Source organism: Siniperca chuatsi, linkage group LG23, assembly GCF_020085105.1.
Source record: "Siniperca chuatsi isolate FFG_IHB_CAS linkage group LG23, ASM2008510v1, whole genome shotgun sequence".
Taxonomy (NCBI): Eukaryota; Metazoa; Chordata; class Actinopteri; order Centrarchiformes; family Sinipercidae; genus Siniperca; species Siniperca chuatsi.
The window spans coordinates 20,262,826-20,283,253 of record NC_058064.1 but is presented as its reverse complement, the minus strand read 5'-3'; the positions used below and the strand labels follow the sequence as shown (position 1 = coordinate 20,283,253).

Here is a 20,428-nt window from a genome sequence, read left to right as displayed (position 1 = left end):
ACCTGAGACTCTTTCTTGGATGTCTGCCGCTGTGATGGTGACTATATATATATATATGCAGTCTGTTTAAATCACCACATGACTGATGCACATGTTACACACTCATGGGGGCAACTAAATATTTCAGCAAGGGACTTGTAGTTCCCTGCTTTGTCGTGAGTACCCCGCCACAAATATTTCCTTTTGCAGTTGTTTTATTGACTTTGGTATAAGTGTATCCATACTTTGGAATGTTTAAGTTAAGGCAACACGTCATGTTCAGTCAGTCAGTCAATCAGCGAGTCTTATGAACAACTGTGTTGCTGAGGTAGCACATGTTTGTATACCAGTCACCAGTTGTTTTTCTTTGCAGATGCCTTTAGTGTCAGAAAGAGGCAAAAGAGACGACCTAAAAGAGATCGTCAATGAAAGATTTAATAAGGCATTAGTTGGCCACTGAGTTTAACAAATCTGGGTATTTTACCAAGTTGGTACCAGATCCAAAATGGAACCGTCTATCACAACCCATCCCTCTTAATATATATACACAGGATGTGTATTCATGTATGTATGTTGTACCTATTCGCAAAGCGCAACCAGAAGACATTGTAGGCATAGAGACGCAGAGGCTGCACAGAGCGCAACATCAGCATGTAGCGAATGTCAAACTTCACCATTCCAACCTCCTCTCTGTTGAAAAGCACTGGATCTTCAAGGTACTTACACACCACCTGGAAAACAAAGACACAAACACGCACACAAAAGCACAAAGTTAGACATAACAAAATAATAAAACATCTACGTGTCTGAGTCAGTACTGAAATGAAAGAGGAACTAGAAGAGTACTCAGTAAAGTGTAGACCTCTGCCAGGCCTAGTATCACCAAATGGCCTATGATGTCTTAAAGGTTAACATCGGTGTGTGTATATATATATATATATATATATATATATATATATATATATATATATATATATATATATATATATAGAGAGAGAGAGAGAGAGAGAGAGAGAGAGAGAGATAGAGAGAGAGATAGAGAGATAGATAGATAGATAGATGCTACTGGAACAAGACAGAGATGGGCGAGATGCGATAACAAGGTTCTGTTGGAATGCTACTAACCCTCGTCAGAGGGGTTACCTTTGGTGTACTCTCTCTTTGTCTGATTATGTAGTCCAGGTTGTTGGTGATGTGTGTGTCCAGTCCACGAGCCAAGTTCCAGGGCTTACAGATCCAGTGGTTATCCTCTCCCCTTAAACACACATTGATACATCTTTTATGTAACCATTCTAACATTGAACTCCAGGGACTGTTCTGAGTCTGAACCATATCATCAGCAACATGAAAACAATTTAACTTCATCTTTAGGGGGTGCCACAAACTCTGGAGTTTGTAATGAAACTTAAATCTTTTTTTTGTACTGATCAGACCTTCAACTCATACAAAAGCTGTTTTTCGTTATATCAAAGTAACATTCGTTATTATATTCAGTGATTACTATACAACACAGGATTCTAACCTTTGTTGTCTTAGTTGATAATGCTTGATGAACTGTGGCAGCTCTGTCTGGAGGTTGAAGGTCTCTGGTAGCCAGTCAGGTGTTGGGCCGCCTTTCACTCTGCGGGCCATGGCAGCCAGGCAGTCCTTCACAGTGACGATGCTCTCACAGGGAAACTGGTTAAGCATCACATGAGGTCGCTCCTCGCTCAGCTTCCTGTCAGAGAAGTTGTTTCTTATTTGAAAGTTCATTTGGAGTTTCAGAAAAGGTAATGACAAATGACTGTATCAAAGTTCAAAAAGTTCTGGTCTCCTTTACAGGGGAGTGGACTTGAAATTGAGTAAGACTTAAATCACACACTTCAACTAATGACTTGTGACTTCATTTGGACTTGAGCATTATGGCTTATGAAACTTGATCCACTGCCCAAGACTAACGCAGAGGAACCTTAAGCTAGGAACCTTTGTGGGAACTTGTTAAGCTGCGTTTCCACCGCAGGGACCAGGGTCGAAATGAAGTACTGGGGACATTTTTTACCCTCCAAAAAAGGTCCCTGCTCGGGGGGTAACACTTTTCACAAGTACCAGGAATTTCGGGGTGGTGCTTGCTGCGCTGAACATTTCTGATTGGGTGAGTTCCGACCGCAAAGCAGCGGTGGTTTGACCGTCTGGATCAATGGGTTGCTGGGTCACAGGCTGGCCTTCTCTGGTGCAGTGGCTCAGCTGCTGCGCTATTGAAGTCGTGGTGGAAGACACGGAAACAGATGACCAGTTGGTTGAAGGTAAACCACATACGGCCCACATGATGCTTGTAAATTTCAGCCACATTGGAGGGTTTTCGAGCATGAACTGCCTTTTTAAGGTCATGCCACAGCATCTCAATAGGATTCAGGCCAGGACTTTGACAAGGCCACTCTTCATTTTGTTCTTCTTCAGCCATTCAGAGGTGGACTTGCTGGTGTGTTTTGGATCATTGTCCTGCTGCAGAACTCTGCCATGCAGGCTGTTTTTGCCCAGTCTCTTTCTTATGGTGGAGTCATGAACACTGACCTTAACTGAGGCAAGTGAGGCCTGCAGTTCTTTGGATGTTGTTGTGGGGTCTCTGAATGGCTGAAGAAGAACAAAATGAAGACTTTGGAGTGGCCTAGTGGAGATAAGTTGAGCAAACTGTTTTCAAATGTTTATTCAACATCTGTTGCATAATAGCCTTATTAACCTCATATGGATTCAGATGTGAATTTGATTGAATCCCACAATGGAATGAAAAAAGTGGGGTCCATAGCATTAACACAATTTTCTTGCTGACAGATGTGTAAATTATAGATACTGACAACACTGTACCTGTCAGTGAGGATGCAAAATGATGATTCATAGTGTCCTGAATATCAATTACTACTAAGTATTTCTAAGAGTTTTTTGGACACAGCCTGGCAATGTGGATGAACAGTTACATTTTGTCTGACTGATAAAAGAGCTCCACTGAGCCACCAGGTGTGCGTGAATATATGTTGTGTGGGTGTTGCTTTGTTGCTGACCTGTAGTCTTTGATGTGATTATAGCTCCAAATAATATCAGCCTCGTCCTCTTCCTCTGTCATCTGGAACCGTGGATGTGTCAGGTTGTTTGTTACTTGTGACATTTCAGAGTAAACCCTGAAAGCAAAGCACAGAACAATGAAAAGATGTGGAAAACACTGAAATGATGAAGGCAACAGGCACAACAGGAAAGAAGTACACAACAACACTTTTACACATAACGTGTTTGAAACAGAGAAGAATTAACGGACTTGACTTGTTGACCCACAGGGAACTTTAACTGTCCTGATAACATGAGAATACCCCATCTTGTGTGAGGTCACGGTTAAGTGGGATAAACAAGTATTGTTTTAAGGCTCCCTGACGCATTTGCCAACGCCCTAATACCCTTATAAAACAAATTAGTTCTTTGTCTAGACAGTTGAGCTCAAGACAACTCGTTTTTCTTGTATTCTGTTTTAAATACAAAATTTTGTAACAAACCAACAAAACAAATACTACCAACATATATTACATCAGACATTACGAATATGTCCCTGCAGTGCAATCAATTTGATCGCTCCCTTTTACATTCAGTTCTTAGTCTATAGAGGAACACTGAGGCCTATTTAAAACCCAAACTCTGACTTAACAGTATTACAGACTGATGAACAAAAGAGTTCTTTAACCTGTTCAGTCAAGTCTGTGGGACTCTAAATCTTGTTTGATGGTTGGCTTGTGGTTTTAACTGTCAATTTCCATATATCCTGCTGTGTTTGTGAGCTTGGCTTTAGTTTCCACATGAAATCTGGGCTATAATAACATGGATGATGTTGCCTAGGAAGTAAGTGACACTCCGAAGTGTTTCTCACTATGTAACCTGCCACAAACCCAAACGAGAGACCTCCTATGGTATCAGCAATACAAGGTGATTCCAATGCAGCGCCCAGACCAAGTCTGAAGGTCTCTTCCTGTTCCACAATATTTATCCCTTTCTAGCACTATAGTGTCTAACATGCTTTCCTTCCAAGGTTAGGAACCTTTAGCCTAAAGTATGTGTGCTCTTTCTATTGGAGGATAAACAAGAAATCTCACCTATGGTCACGCTTGAATTAACGGGACATCTGTAGTGCATTCCTGAGGCAAGTAAGTTAGTGTCTCTCTCTCAGGAGGGAGACAAGAGCTAATATTAGTGACCTTGGGGTTGCCTAAGTAACGGCCCTGCCTGTAATTCAGCTGTTCCCTCCCGAGCCTGAACCGATAGAGGCGGGAGACAGTATAGTGAACTATGGCAGAGAACATACAGAGGACAGGTCCTTTTTAGGACTGTAAGTGACTCCTAAGCGACTATAGCCATGTTTCTGTCCCTTATCTATTAACCTTATCTCTACATATGGGGCCTTGGGGAAATAACTTATAGATGTGGCTTTTACACATGTAATATAAGAAACTTCCATGACATATGGGATGCCACCATGTGAGAGGTGGACAAACATCTGATGACACATAGAGACCTCTTTTTGGATAATTCCTTTTCCATTAAAAGTCTGTTTTCAAAGCATTCCTTGGTTGCATACCTCTCTCATAAAAACCATGTAACAGAGACTCCACGACCAATTCCCTCCAAGATTAGCCCAAATCCGCCTTAAGTCTCAGAAAGCCTATTTGTGATGTGAATAACACATTGGAATAATTTGTGCATGTTCATATAATTATGTTTTCGTATCAGAATACAATTTCAGCAGTTATACTTAAAGTCAGTATAAGGTCTATTTCCACTGTGCTAGACATTCCATGTTTGGTGTTATTCAATAGCATTAATAATGCCGGTTTTGGGAAAATGACTCTTCCATTTTTTTGTTTGGTTAGACATACAATTTATGTACTAACCTTTGTCTTGAGTACCATGCTCTGTGCATTAATCAAGGGTGACAATACTGTGAGAGATTTTTGTCTCATACTCTGTCAGAGTCGAACTGCAAAATTGCCACGACACAACCCATTATCATCACCATCATCATGATAACAGTCCAACTGTAAACATTTAATAAAGGAAATCTGCAACAATTCATTGATTTTACCTAAAAAAGTGTACTTCACAAAAATATTATGTTGCTTTAATATTTTGTACAAAGGCTGTTTCTCTCTTTAGATCTGCAATGTGGAGCTGCTGAGTTGAGAGACTTACTTGAGGATTTTGTCCGCAGGCACAGTGTACGGTTGGATTTCCACAGGAAGCTGCTCCTTGTTCTCCCGTACAATGGTCTGGAGGAACAGACAAAAAGGACACTGAAGACCTAACGGTATGTTTTATCAGTGAGACTTTGTGAGGAAATCAATGTTTCATTCTAAAGAATTTTACCCCCAAAATTTGAAATGATCCATGCGTGAGTAGAAAAAGAGATGTGAAATAGGGTAGTGTTTGTTAAATAAATAAATAATGAATGAAGATGAAAAAAGGCAGTCCTTGAAGTAACACTGCAAAAAATCAGGCGCATCATGTCTCAAAATGATGCAGAAAAACTAGTCCATGCATTTGTTACTTCTAGGATGGACTATTGCAATTCCTTATTATCAGGCTGCCCCAATAAGTCCCTTAAGACTCTCCAGTTGATCAAGAATGCTGCGGCACGTGTACTGACAAAAACTAGGAAAAGAGATTTCTCCAATATTAGCTTCTCTGCACTGGCTCCCTGTAAAATCCAGAATAGAATTTAAAATCCTTCTCCTCACCTACAAAGCTCTTATTGGTCAGGCACCATCAAATCTTAAACAGCTCACAATACCTTATTACCCGAGAAGAGAAGAGAAGAGAAGATAGAAATAACTATTATAATGTAAAAACAGTTTAGAATATTCAAAGGACCATACCTCCATCAAAATGCTGTTCTGATGAGCAAGTTCATACTTGGGTTCTGAAATTTTGGTTCATTGTGCCAGAGGCTAATAATCCCTATAGTCCTATATAGATACTGTAGGTATATGCCGCTACAATGGCCTATTGCTGCCCTCTACTTGTTTGTTATTGATGTTCCGTTTGACAGTTATTTATATTTTGTTTATACAGTCCACTACTATACACATATTCCATCAGCTTCTTCATTTTAGTCCAGTTATCCAGGTTGAGTTAAGTGTGCAGATTAAAAACTGTTTCTTCAGCTGCTACGAGGTCTCTGACCAGCTTCCTCTTTTTAAAGTGAGTAATTCTTGTGCTGGATGAGGATGTGTCTTACTGTCTGACCCTGAACACCAAAGTGCCCATAATATTGCCAGCAACTCTGCTGTGATACTAATGATCTTTTCCTAAACCTAACCAAGTAGTTTTGTGGCCTAAACCTAACCAAACTGCGACTGAAAACAATAATAAGAAAAACCATTTGACCCTGAGGAAGCACTTGGCAAAAGTGGCAACAAAAAACTTCCTTTAAGAAGCAGAAACCTTGGACAGAACCAGACTCAATGGTGGGCAGCCATCCGCCGCTGCCATGTTAGGTTTTGAAAGAGAGAGAGAGAGAGTTTAGAGAGAGAGAAATTTGGGGGTAGGGGGGTGGGGGTGATGGAGGCACAATGCAAATACCACCTAGAATTTTTTTTTAAATAGAATTGTAATTGTAGTGTTAATATTAATTAATTAATAATAATAATAGGAATGGCAGCTATAGGAAAAATAATGTCAGTATTAGTAACAGAGCCAATAACAACAACTGTAGTCGAGGAGGAACACGGGGGCAGCAGGTGGCCCACAACTACAGATCCAGTCTCTGCAGCTCCGGAGGCAGAAATACCTGTGTTCAACCCATTCAACCAGCATGTCTACTTATAGTTGTAGATTTTGTCAATCTTTACATTACATCACCTGACCTGACTAAGTACTATAATATTAGCACTATTCAGCTGGATGGCGCACACAAGGTCCAATTGGACTGCTCTGCGCTGCCGACTGGGTGGCGGCGCAGGATGACTGGGTAGGTAGTGTCTATTAACTGGATACGTGGTGTATAGTTTGGGTGAGGATTTGAATGAAATGGCTCTCCATCCCGCCCACCCTGAGTCTGGTTCTGCTCAAGGTTTCTGACTCTTAAAAGGAAGTTTTTCCTTGCCACTGTCACCAAGTGCTTGCTCACGGTGGGAATTGTTGGGTCTCTGTAAATAATATTATAAAGAGTATGGTCTAGAACTGCTCTATAGGAAAAGTGCAATGAGATAACTTCTGTTATGAATTAATGCTACATAAATAAAATTGAATTGAAAGAAGGTAAGAACCTACTGCAATTCACTCAACATATTATTTACATATGTAAATGTTTCTTTCATTTACCAACAAAATGTGTTGTGTGTGAAAATGATTTAATACAAAGGAAGAAGTGCATCCAACACAACAAAGCATTTCCTGCATACAGCGTTTTTATGTCCCTAATCAAAATGCCTCTGAATCAGCTAACGCCATGTCTACACAGGTGGCGTACTGAAAGCAGTACGACAGCAGCAGCAGCATTAGTCCTCCATCAGTGTACACATAGGATGCATTCAGGCACAGTATTAAGTGTTGGTCAACCATATTTTTGGCAGCACTCAGAATTCAACACACCATCACTGGTTATGTGCATGAATGGAACCTCATTATTTATGACCAACTCTTGTCTATGGAAGCCTGATCTGCTGAATATAAATACAGGTTTTTTTTTTTTTTTTTATCATATGACTTGATTTATTTTGCACTAAAACAATATCACCACAATCTGAACCAGGATTGAGAATCCATTAGCAGAATTGGAAACTAAACTGATGAAAATCTAAACAAAGCCCCATGGTAGTGCTATCAAAATGTATAACTTTGGCTATCCTATACCACAATACCAATACTGTGACAGTATAGCTGGGAAGACAGTTATGCCTTGGCAGAAGGCTTTGTTGCCTCAATGTTCTCTGTGAATTATGCTTTTGCCTTTTTTACCCTTAGTTCACTGTTGACTCTCATCTATCCATTGCTTGAATTCTCATTCAATTTCTTCTTTGTTTACTGTTACATTTTGCCCATTAACATACCAAATCAAACCTGCAAATGCCATTCGAACAGGTGAAATTATTTGTGTCCTCACCTCGTAGTATGAGTCCGGGGGTTCAGTGGTGACATTGCTGACCTGTTCTAGATCAGTCAGTATCCATGGTAATAGACGACATCGCCTCACCAGGGGATTTGTCTCTCCATACGTATAATCACGGGTTACTTCATCTGTGGAAATAATAAGATATACGTTTTTGTTGTGTAGAAATCTCTCAATACTATTACTATATATTTAAAAAAGGCTCAGTAATTTCCTAAAACATCTGGCCACTGTAGTTTGTAACAAACGTTACTCAGACAGGAGGAAATGGTCCAAAATGCTGCTGCTAAGCTGCTAACGAGGACCTCCAAAAGGTGTCACGTGACACTGATTTTGATTTCTCTTCAGTGGCTCACCATCAAATTCAGAATTCAATTGAAGGTTTTTGTGATCACTTACAGAGCTCTGCATGGTCAGGAACCTGCCTACATTAGAGATCTACTGCAGCCCTACATTATCAACAGGTCTCTAAAGGTCCTCTTATCAGGGTCTGCTGGTTGTTCCTTGATCCAGGATTAAAACTCAAGGGGGCTGTGCTTTTGAGGTTGTGGCTCCTAAACTGTGGAACACTCTCCCTTTAGAGAGTCTAGATTAGCTTTTGTGTCATTTTCTACTATCTATTTACTTTTATTTTAATTTATTTCTATTTTATGATTTTATTCTTATGTCTGTATTTACGTTGGTTGCCTTATTTCTTTTGTAAAGCACTTTGTAACGTTCTCCTTTGGACAGGTGCTATAAAAATGAAGTTACAAGAAGAAGATGGCCTACAGTGTTCAGTTGAGCCAGAGGACCCCTATGCTAATCGAAGGAACAACCCACCAACAAAATCGGTGAGTTGCACGGAGAGTGAGCTACTGACTGAGACAATAACACAGCTTGAAAGGAATTTCAATGCCACCACACGCTAACAGACTCTGATTTTTATCTACGAGATTACATCAAATGTAGAGCATCCCGTCACGGAATTGGCTGACATGTGCCACTGGATTAGCTACAGAGGCTCCCAAACCAGCCTTCTCTAATGATGCCTCTAACTGGCGGTGGATGATAGAGGTGGAGCAACTCTCTGGGTGGTGCAGGTCCCAACCTCTCCCTGAATGTTGATAAAACAAAAAGGAGTTGGTGATTGACTTTAGAAGGGACAGCAGGCACCACCATCACACACTGCTGACCATCGATGGCTCCGCTGTGGAGAAGATCAGCAATGTGACATTCCTGGGCATCCACCTAGCAGATGATCTGACCTTCTCAACCAACACCTTGGCCATCGTGAAGAAAGCCCAACAGCGACTCCACCCACTCCGCAGACTCAGACGGACAGGCCTCCCTGCTATTAACCTCACCACCTTTTACAGGGGTACCATTGAATCCATCCTTACCTACGCCCTCAGTTGCTGTTTGGCAACAGCAGGGCGTCAGAACGTCACCAACTTGAGCGGATAGTGAGAACTCCCAGCAGGATTACTGGTGCCCCTCTACCTTCCTTGGGGGAGATTTACCATCAGTGTTGCATCAGCAGAGCCACTAAGATGATCAGAGACCCTCATCAACCATCTCATGGTCTGTTTTCCCTCCTGCCTTCAGGTAGGAGGTACAGGAGCATCTGTGCAAGGACCAGCAGGATGCTGAACAGCTTTTTCCCACAAGCTGACTCATCAACGGACTGTGCCCCCTCCCACTGCACAGCTTGACTGCACAATTACACTTTACATACACCAGTATGATGAGCTCTTTTTTAAACAGATTATTTCTTAGCCATACTTTATTTAATTTATTTAGTATCTATTGTTACTGTTTGTATTATTGATATTGTTTTTACTAACAACTGGCACTTTGGGGAACTGCATTTAGTTTTTTTATGTATGCAAATACATGAAGGAATGACAAAGGAAATCTTGAATCTTGAATTGACACAGCACCAGTGCTAGACTGAGAGCATCACCTCCAGCTAGGACTTGGTCTGAAGTTGTTACGTTGATGACACACAACTATACTGTTCTGCTGAACCAAATGATGCTGCAGCTATAAACTCCATTACTACCTGTCTTTTGGCAATAAATAAATGGATGAGTGAAAACTTCTTTAAGTTAAATGAGGACAACACTGAATTCCTACTAGTTGGCCCTAAAACAAAAAGGAGAAATGCTGTTTAATAATCTGGGGAAACTGACTCCCTGGATTAAATCTGAGGTTACAAGTCTTCGTGTTGTCTTAGATTCAGATCTAAGCATCAAGTCCCAAATTAACATGGTGACGAAAACATAATTTTTCCAGCTTTAGAAACATAGCTAAAGTATGACCATTCTTAATTAAAAAGATCCTGAAAAACTGATTTATGCCTTTATTTCAAGCCAACTATTACTGTAATGGACGTTTTACTGGCCTCCCGAAAAAAAAAAAAAGAGAGAGACTTCACCTCATTCAAAACTCTGCAGCTCGGCTATTAACCAGAACCAGGAGGAGACAGCACATTAGTCCAGTTTTAGCTGCTCTGCACTGGCTTCCTGTAACGTTTAGAATTTAAATCTCCTTCAAGAAAACTGCAATCATCTGCTGGTTTATTGGAGGTTGCCAGCAACAGCTGAAAGAAATTCGGCGATGCAGCCTTCGAGCTCTGGAACACACTACCTGTAGATATCAGGGAAGCCAGCTCACTAAATATGTTTAAAAGAAAGCTAAAAAGTTATCTCTTCACTTCAGCCTTTAACTAGATATGGCTTTCCTGATACAGGCACTCTTTATGCACTTTGCACTTCTTTTAAAATGCTGTATTTTAATAGATTTAATGAATTCTATGTATCCAATTGTATCTTTATTTTTATCTTATTTACTATTATTATCATCATCACCACGTGCCTATACAGTGGATCTAAATGTCAGGGAGGATCCTCCAGCTCTGGTCTCTCATTTGTGTTCGGAGGCAGCGACACTACAGGAGCTTGGCTAACCGGGCAAACTAGCAGGCTAGACAGCAACTGGTGCATTACCAAAACGTTCTGGGTAAAACTCATACTCTAGGATTTCTGTTCTGCACGTGCGAGTATTCAACATAAACAGACTATTTTGACAGTAATAGTTTAGGTCACAGGGCATACCGAACCGAGGAAGTCGCATACCGAATGTCCTGTACCGAACGGTTCGGGACAAATACACGTGCCGCTCACACCCCTTGTTGTTGTTGTTGTTGTTGTTGTTGTTATTATTATTATTATTATTATTATTACTGTATGGCACAGAGAAATAAGTTATATTAGTTAGTATTGACAACAGGAAAAATATACAAAAATCACCAGACTTATGCTTTAAAGTTCTTACTTCCTGGTCACTATCTGTGTGGTGTGCGTGGATGTGTGTCTGCTTTCACCTCCTCCCTGCAGGTCTTGCAGAGGCCAGAGCACAGAGTAGGCCAACTGGTCCTGAATGTAGAAGAAGGGAGCCATGCCACAGCTGGGCTGGTCAGAGTGCTGCACCTGGGAGCCAAACTCATCCATGACGTACCACACTGGAACCTTCTCCTCTGCAGACTGCACAAGAAAACACAACAGGAGGAGCGAAGTGAAGTGGAGGAGGACAGAGAGACGACTCAGACTTTTTTTTTATGTCCACACTGTTGTGTTAACATCTGCAAATGCATAATTCCTGTTTTGGCGGTTTTTTTTGCATTCATTACATTAATTTTGCATCTCTTTATTGTAGAAATCAACATTAAGACAAAAACAGAAAACATTTAACCATAATAATGAAATAAGGATAACATAACAGGATGACTTCACTCTCAATAGGACGATACATTCAACATGGCAACAGGACATAGGGTAAATGTAATATAGAAAATCAATATATATATATAAATGAAATAAAGACAACATAAAATAACTTAATAGAAAAGGTAGGCAATAAAATCACATTTCTTTAAAACACCCTTGTAGTATACTAACCATATCAGTTCATTTTTTATTGTTTATGATATATCTGCACAACAGCCGGATATATGTGTGGAGGCGTTTAAGGAGTAGGTGCAGGAGGCGGATGTTTAAGATGTTGTGACATACGAAGGACAAGAGAAGAACAATATCTCTTAAGCTAAGAAGATGTCATGACCAAGTAAAGAAAGGTCAAATAACACTGAGTGAAATCATGTGTATCCTGTTGTTGGCTACAGTTAATGTGTGTTATCTCAAAGTACTATAAGAACTGAGGAGAGTCATATCTGTGTAATGCTGATGATGGCTCTTGCTTGCAAGCAATAAAGATCGACTAAGAATTTAAATATGGTGTCATCTGGTATTTGAGTACCAGCTCTCATCTGCACTAGACAAGAAGTGATTATTCAGTTTCCACGACAGTCAAAATAGTCCTCAATTTTTTTTCCAGGACCCTGATGTGTACTGACATTCATAAAACAGGTGTTTAGTTGTTTCTTCTTCATTTTTACAAAATTCACATTTGTTATCGATATCCACAAATCTTGAGACAAATTTGTTGGTGGGATCAATATTATGCACAATTTTGCAACATACTTCTTTCAGTCTGTTGGGGATAACACATTTACATGGGAGAAGCCATGTTGTTTCTCAATGAATATTAGAAAAATGGGAGTTTCACACAAAATTTCCCCCGTGGAGTAATTTTCCTTTTGCTGTGTATTTAAAATGTTTTAACTGGTATATCACATTAATGTTTCCTCAGTGTTATACACTTAAGATTTTGCATATTGATACATTGAGTTTCAAGCCTGATGCCAGAGAGAAAGAACGTATTGTATTAATTGCTTGCTTTCTCAATTTGATGTTTCTGTCATCAGCCGGTTACTCGTACAGGAGTGTCCAGACAGACAAAGCTCCTGGGATGGAAACTTTGGCCGTCTCTCCCCCGCGACTAGAACAGGCTCTACACAGCAACGTGACCTTGGCTCCCACCAGTGTTTGTGTGTTGCATTCTGATCATGAATTCAATGTTTCTTTGATTCAAATAAAAATAAAACACATCATGGCGCAATAAATGAGCACATTCTGACCTTTGGCAAAACACATCTAGGATATAAAATAGATAGCAAGAAAATATTTCCGACATCATCAGTTAACAGTGTTATTCTGACCTCTGAAATCTTAAACCTCGGAGATGATGGCAACGTAAAATATGTACCGAGAGCAATTCAACAAATATAAGAGAAACAGAGAACTGGGGCAACCTTGGCAGACTGATCTGCGAACTGAAAACTTTCTTGGTATTTGGAAATAGTATGACAGTAGTATTCACACATGAATGTTTTACCAAAGCCAAAAGTGTATTTATAGACATACATTTAGTAATGTTATTGGTCCCTAGTTATCTATCTAAAGATGATCTTATTATACCCAGCTTCATAGTCGTAGTCATTTCTTCATTATCAATACATTCCTTTAACATACTGAAAAGCGGAGTTCCAATTATATTCCAAAAACACAAATAAAATTCAATGGGAAGACCATCCATTCCTGGAGATTTTCCTTTTTTCATTTTGTTAACAGCTTCAAATATTTCAGATTTTGAGATGTTTATCACAGTCCAATTTAAATTCATTTTATATTCATTTAAAGATGTAATATTATTTCTCATATTTTTTTCCAGTGCAAAAAAATAGCTTGTATTTTTCTCACCTTCCTCCAGCCATTTTGCTCTAGAGCCGTCAAAGTTCTTATCCTGGCAATTATCACTGCCAGGATAAGAACAATCCGCACTTGTCGATGTGTCTATCAAGATGTATTAGTTCAACAACTTCTTCAACAGCTGGCCTTGTAAAAATAACGTAAGGTACTCAACGAATGTTGCAGAGCTTAGCACATGTCATCTACCACAGTCGCCATCTTGCTCGACCTCCCGCGTGTTGTTAGTATTGAAGAAAAAGAACCACACGAGGATCTAACCGGACCCAGCGACATTTGCAGCTACGTTTACATGCTGTTTAATGTGCTAATTAGCTATCTAGCTTGCAAACTGACGTTAGCAGTGCACTTTTCCCTGCTGACTGTTTGTATGTTTAGCATGAAGCTAATGTGGTTGTTGTTCAAAGTCTCTGGCTCTTGTGTAGCTGCTGATTGGCTCAGTGTGACCATCTGCTCTGCCTATGATACGACACTGACATTACTGCTTAATGCAAGATTTGATTGGCTGTATGGAAATAAGGTCTCCATATACATAGATGGATACCAGAATGGTATTTAGTCAAACTAATACAAAACTAGGGGGGCGCCATCATGAAACCAAAAAATAGAAATGTCTCCCTTTTAGTTTCTATTTTTTCTCAACAGAGAACACAGGACAAGTAATTTTACAGAGCAAATATGTACGCTGTAGCAGAAAAAAAACATAATGCAGTTTCATTTCAGTTGAGTCGACAACCATGCCTCTGTGAGGCCGTGCTTGGACTGCAGAGTTACGAACATCAGTGATGTAACCATGCAGACAACCAGATGCAGAGATTTACACAGTCGTTGTCTAATCTCTAATGTCATGTGGGAGCAGAATCAATGTATTATTTTTTCATTTACAAGCCTTGTGTGTTAAAACTCACCCCCCCCCCACCTTGATGACTGAAAGCAGCAGTGTTGCAGGTTCCATGTGTGAAGGGGGCTTTAGTTAACAGAGACACACCGTGGCAGCTGAGAGAGCGTAGGAGGAGGTATGGATCTAAGTAACAATGAGAGGGCGGCTCGTGTTTTCACGTACCCCCTGGGAGAGGTGATAAGTCTGGTTGTACTTCCACATGCGCTCCATCACCAGCTCCACCGTGTCTGGGTCTGGGGCCTCGCCGTGGAAGTCCACCCCCATGAGGGCGGCCATTCTAGGCAGCAGGCCAGGGATCTGCTCCAGCTGCTGACGGGCATGGTCGACACGGTAGGTCCAGGCGTGATCCACCAGGAAAACACTGCAGGCAGCACAGTAGGAAGATGGACAGAAGAACAAACTCAATTTAAAATGCATTTTTTATTTAAGTCAATGTATATATCCATCAGTTTTGTTTATATTTTTAATCAAGCCTTACTGTAAGACTAAATTATGGAGCTCCAGTGTTCAATATTAAATGAATAATTATGAAATAATCACAGATAAATTGTGGAATATATATAAATGAAACAATGATTTGTGAAATTATTTAAGAAATTAGAGTTTTATAGGACTCCATTTATATTTCATAATATACATTTTTATTTCAAAATGCCCTTTTTCAGAAGTCTGCTTTTATTTCATAATGTCACTTTACCTTTCAGCCAATCTAACATCTTTTATGTATTTAGCTTAACAAGGCTGCACATGCTACCTGCCTACATAGGGCAGTGAGCTCGTTCTATTACTCCGCCATTAGGCAAACAGCCAGTGTTAACAGCAGCAGCTAGCTAGCTAGCCAACAGGTGCTAGCTAACAATGCTAACACAGATTCTGTGGAGTAATGGTCATATCTAGATAGTAACCCTGGATTTGAGAAACTCTTGCAGAATTTTTACACATTGTTTCTTCATTGTGCGCATTCCTAAATGTAACCAAGTAGTTTTATTGCCTAAATCAAAATCTCGAGAGTTTCTGCAAATCCAGGGTTACCGTTGTGAGAATCAAAAACTTAAAAACAAAGATTGCTTGCCTACTATATTAAATACCATGTTGAAACTTTTGTACACACACACACGCACACACACACACACACACACACACACACGCAGGGCATGAGGCTTAACACTTCAAAGTGTTGTCCTGCAGACTGCTGACTGCAGGGAAAAGTCGATTAGCTGTTGCAAACAGGTTTCCATTTAAACAAAGAAACAGGGACATCAGAAAGATCATCATGTACTGAGGACAGTGTGCATTGTAACGGCCATGAGAGGAGAAGTAGCAGTTGTGGGGAACGAAGCGGAGACTTTAGCAACTTACAAACAGAGGAAGTGTAGGATTCCTCCACTGTCTCCACACGAAGGGTGGACTCGTGTGCCAAGAGGCTGGACCAGCCTGTGCACCACCCAAGGGAGAGCTAAGTCTAAAGCACAGCTCCTCCCCACCTCTGTAGAAACCTATCAGATAGTTGCACATTCTCATTTAAAACTCTGTGTAATGTTAAGAATAGCATTCTTTTTTAGGATGATGGCTACAGACTAACAGCGTGCGGTTTTCTGAATAGAAAAGATCCTTGTACAAGATATGTTTTGATCCTCCAATGTTTTAATAAATGCCAAATTAAGAAATAGCTTCTCTCCAGACTTTTCTTTTGCAAATAAACGAACGCGCTGACACCATCTAGACAGGACCCTGAGTAATAAGCTCACAAGCCAACTGGCCTATCAAATGCTTTTGGGAGGGGGGGGGGGTCCTGTATCTGTGGCTGCCGCATGCCTGTAATAAGCCCAGCCAATCATGTCATTGGCTGGCCTGCCTGCGTGCACTCTGCCCCTGCACTCAGTGCCAGGTAAAATGTGTTCGGGGGGGGCCTGAAGGGAGGGGGTGGGATTTTTTTCAATTGGATACTTTCAAAATCTAGCTGTCTCTTGCTAGTTTTTCCGTTACCTGCCCTAGCTTTAAGGTAAGTCTTCAAAGCTAAAGAGGTTAGGTTACTGTGTACGGTGTTTATTCACAGCGGCAGCCTCTAGTTGGTAGATTCCTTCTTATATACAGTCTATGGTTGATTCAGAATAACGTTGACACTGTTGATACTCTAGCTAACAGGTGCTAACTAGCTAAATTTGGTAGCAGTTGTTGAGCTTGCTCACTTAAGAGAGGCAGGGGGTTGGTGAATGGTGGAAAGGTGAGAGGCTGGTGACAACACCACTGTCATGAAAAGTGACATGAAATCAAAAGTGACATTATGAAATAAAACTTAATATCAAATGCGTTATCAGGGGAAAATGCCATAATTAAATAAAAACAGACTTTTGAAAAAGGGCATTTTGGAATGTCTATAATGAAATAAAAATCAGATCCAAAAAAAGTCCGAAAATATTATGATGAAATGAAATTTCATAATAATTAGTTTAGTTTAATAATTTCTGCAAGTATTTCACAAACATTTGGTTCATTTATATATTTCACTCAATTTATTGATATGATTTCAGAATGTCTTTTTTTTATTTATTTAATATTCCATAATATACTGCTAAATCCCTCTGTCAGGAGGGCTTTTTGGGCCTCTGGCGCCCTCACCTGGTCGGCTCTGAGGCTTGCAGCCCACTCTCCCTGGTCACAACCACTTTACAGCTGATCACCACTCCAGGATTGTCCTTCTTCTCCCCATTCTCTCCATTTTCCTCGTCGTCTCCTTGTTGGAACTGCATGATTCCGAAAACTTCCCCAGCATCATAAATCTATGACATATAAAAAAGGAATATGAGCCCATTTTCTCATGTCAAACAGGCCTGTATCCAGCCTGTCCTTAAGAAACCTGGATCAGATCCAGCACTCCCCCATAACTACCGTCCCAAATCCAAATGACCTTTGACTTCCAAAATTGTTGAAAAAGTGGTTGCCAACTTTTAGAAATAATGGAAGGAAACAATATCTTTGACAACAATATCTCTGAGTTCCAATCTGGCTTTAGAAAGAACCACAGTACGAAAACAGCATTACTCAGAGCAACAAACAACATCCTGATGAGTGCCGACTCAGAAATATCCCCAAACTCAAACCAATGCTCCCCAAGAACATAGAACAACTTATCCACAACTCATCTCCTCTCACCTGGAATACTGTAACTCCTCATTCCCTTGCCTGAATGATGCCCGTCAACAGCGAGACTCCCCACAAACACTCGACGCAGGGAACACATCAGCCCAGTCCTGGCTGAGTTACACTGGCTCAGAATTCAATTTAAGATTTTACTGATTACTTTTAAATCCCTACATGGTCTGGCTTCGGTTTACATTTCAGAACTTTTAACCCCTTACTTTGCTCCGAGACCCCTCAGATCAGAAAATCAAATGCTGTTAGAAGTTCCACGGTCCAGGCTCAAAACCAAAGGGGATCATGCTTTTCCTGTTGAGCTCCAGCTGTGGAACAAACTCCCCCTCAACATCAGATCAGCTGAGTCAGTGTCTCCCTCACCTGTACAGACTGGCATTTGTATAATATTTTTATGCCTATTCAAATGTTTTAATTTTGTTCTTTATATTTTGTTTTATCTTTCGATGTTTAACTATATGCACGTTTAATGCTGTTTTTAATATTTTGTTTTATCCGTATGGTGTTGTATTTTGTGAAGCACCTTGTAACTCTGGTTTGTAAAGGCGCTATAGAAATAAAGCTTATTGTTATTGTTTCATCACCAGACTCCATTGGAGAATTTGTCGATTGAAAGTTTGCTTGTGTTTAGCACACGCCACTAACGCCGCGTTAACGCGTTTAATGTATTGTTGATCCCACTCTTCAACCCGGCATACATCAGACACCCAAAGCTGCCCTGCTTTCAGACTCCCTCCCCCTCCTATTCCTACAGCTCACGTAAGTTACCGAGCATGCATAACGTTACACCAAAGTGGGCGTGTGAGCCAACTATAAAAGGTCGAAATATTATAATTGACAATATGCCGATTGGTGCCTAAATTATATGCCGTAATTTTAAGTTTTTTAGGCACACTATCCTTTGTGTGTATTTGCAGACATTGAAGGAAGAATTAAACCCTGATACTTTTTGCGTGAGTGCGGCATAATCCCCTCGCTTGTGACAGAGCGGGACGTCGCGGCGCTCACACGCAGTCTTCGCAGACGTTAGCCGGGTGTCGAGCTGTGGCAGAAAGTTAGAAAAGACCGACGAGAAAAATGTATGACAAAGTGAACTTTTCTGTTGAAGTGCTGTTTATTCCACGACCGGACTAACGTCACTGAAACTCGAGCATTCCACTTCATCACACGTTAACACGCGTGGACGCTGCTCTGTGTTGGCTGGCTGTTAGTTAGCAGTAGACGGACCTCGTTGGTGATTTTGTGATGTAGGCTCCTCCAGTAGATTTGGGGTATTCCTGAGGACTGCAGGGCCCCGGCGTGTAGGGCCACAAAGGCTCGGAACTCGTCGTCCTCGTCTCCATTCATAATTCAAGGGTCTGTTATTGGGCTATATATTATTCTAGTACATTACTATAGCAGGATATCACTCACGTGGAGAGGGGTTGAGCAAACCCGGAAGAAGGAGTCCGACCGCCGAGCCAGCAGTGCATTATGGGAGAGTTTTAAAGGGCTCCATCTACTTTCAACTATTGTAATTGTACCTCTGATCTACATGCACGAACATTTGAATCTGCATTCATCCACATTTTTGACATGAATATAGAATCAAATGGCTGAGAATTAACACACAACTCTACACTTACTGTTCTGGTTCACTGTGCAGATGACAAAACAATGTCACCACACAAGTTCCATTAGCAGCTCTTCTGGAGCTTTCAGTCACCGTGGTGGACTGTAAGCAACTACATTCACTTGAATAAGTTCTGCTAATTAATACTTCTGCTCCTCTACACGTCAGAGAGAAATACTTTTCTCTCCACAACATTTTGTTTGTCCCAAAAGACTAAAACAAATGTACAAAATCTGCCAGTGAGATCATTTCAGGCTATTTTAATAGAAGTCAACCGGTTTTATGACATTTATTGTATAAAGTTCCATTTTTCTTGATTCAAAAGCAGCAGTCCCTTATTCTTATTCTGCACTCACTTCTAAAAAGTTCTTGAAACAAGTGGATTTCTGTGGGAAACAGGTTGAAATAATCTGACTAGACTGGCAGATTCTTTTCCACTTATTCTAAGAAAAAAGCACTTTTAAGACTCAAAAGCTATGAAATAATTACTTAGTAAGATATCATATATAAACTCGGCTAGTTCAAATTAGCTCCACCTTGACCAGCTAACATTCAGAAGCTGCTTACATGTTAATGCATAGCTGCTGATAATCCAATAACATGTATGAAAACACTATAAAAAGTTTGGTTCTGCATAATGTGTACTTTAACTTTTAATACTTTTTAATACAGTACATTTTACTGATAATTGCTGTAAGTGCCAATGAACAGTTGACCCTGCTTCTAACATCTCTAATCTGCCATTTGGAGTTCACATTTGTATCTGTGCTGCAGTGGCCGTCATTGACTCTGTCCTGGAAGTCTCTGTTTAGTTACTGTTTGAAATGAATCTTATTAAGAGAGACAATGTAGTAGGCTGATATATAAGCTGCTTTTTCTGTTCAGATCCATTTAGCTAAAAAAAAAAGTCAATTTGCATTCTTGTCCTGTTTTCTAAATCCCTATGAACTAAGAAAATTCTTGGTTTTGTTCTTAATAATAAATAAATAAACATCTATACCATATTTCTGTACCAC

The 20,428-nt window shown here is 40.3% G+C and overlaps 1 protein-coding gene across 2 annotated transcripts in view; it reads right to left on the bottom strand.

Annotated features, from left to right (window-relative positions):
- Positions 1-19,273, bottom strand: part of ttll12 (tubulin tyrosine ligase-like family, member 12) — a 32,477-nt gene extending 13,204 nt beyond the window's left edge. Inside the window, exons 1-10 of one of the 2 annotated variants that reach the window (XM_044185881.1) lie at positions 19,028-19,272; positions 17,267-17,427; positions 14,810-15,008; positions 11,466-11,625; positions 8,093-8,226; positions 5,182-5,258; positions 3,015-3,131; positions 1,502-1,696; positions 1,123-1,234; positions 559-710 (exon numbers count right to left, since the gene is read on the bottom strand). In XM_044185881.1, coding sequence (XP_044041816.1) covers positions 559-710; positions 1,123-1,234; positions 1,502-1,696; positions 3,015-3,131; positions 5,182-5,258; positions 8,093-8,226; positions 11,466-11,625; positions 14,810-15,008; positions 17,267-17,427; positions 19,028-19,147 — 1,427 coding nt within the window. In that variant the 5' untranslated portion in view covers positions 19,148-19,272. Of the gene's footprint in view, positions 1-558; positions 711-1,122; positions 1,235-1,501; positions 1,697-3,014; positions 3,132-5,181; positions 5,259-8,092; positions 8,227-11,465; positions 11,626-14,809; positions 15,009-17,266; positions 17,428-19,027 lie in introns of both variants that reach the window. The other variant, XM_044185882.1, reaches the window with a different exon arrangement.
- Between the last annotated feature and the right edge of the window lie 1,155 nt (positions 19,274-20,428).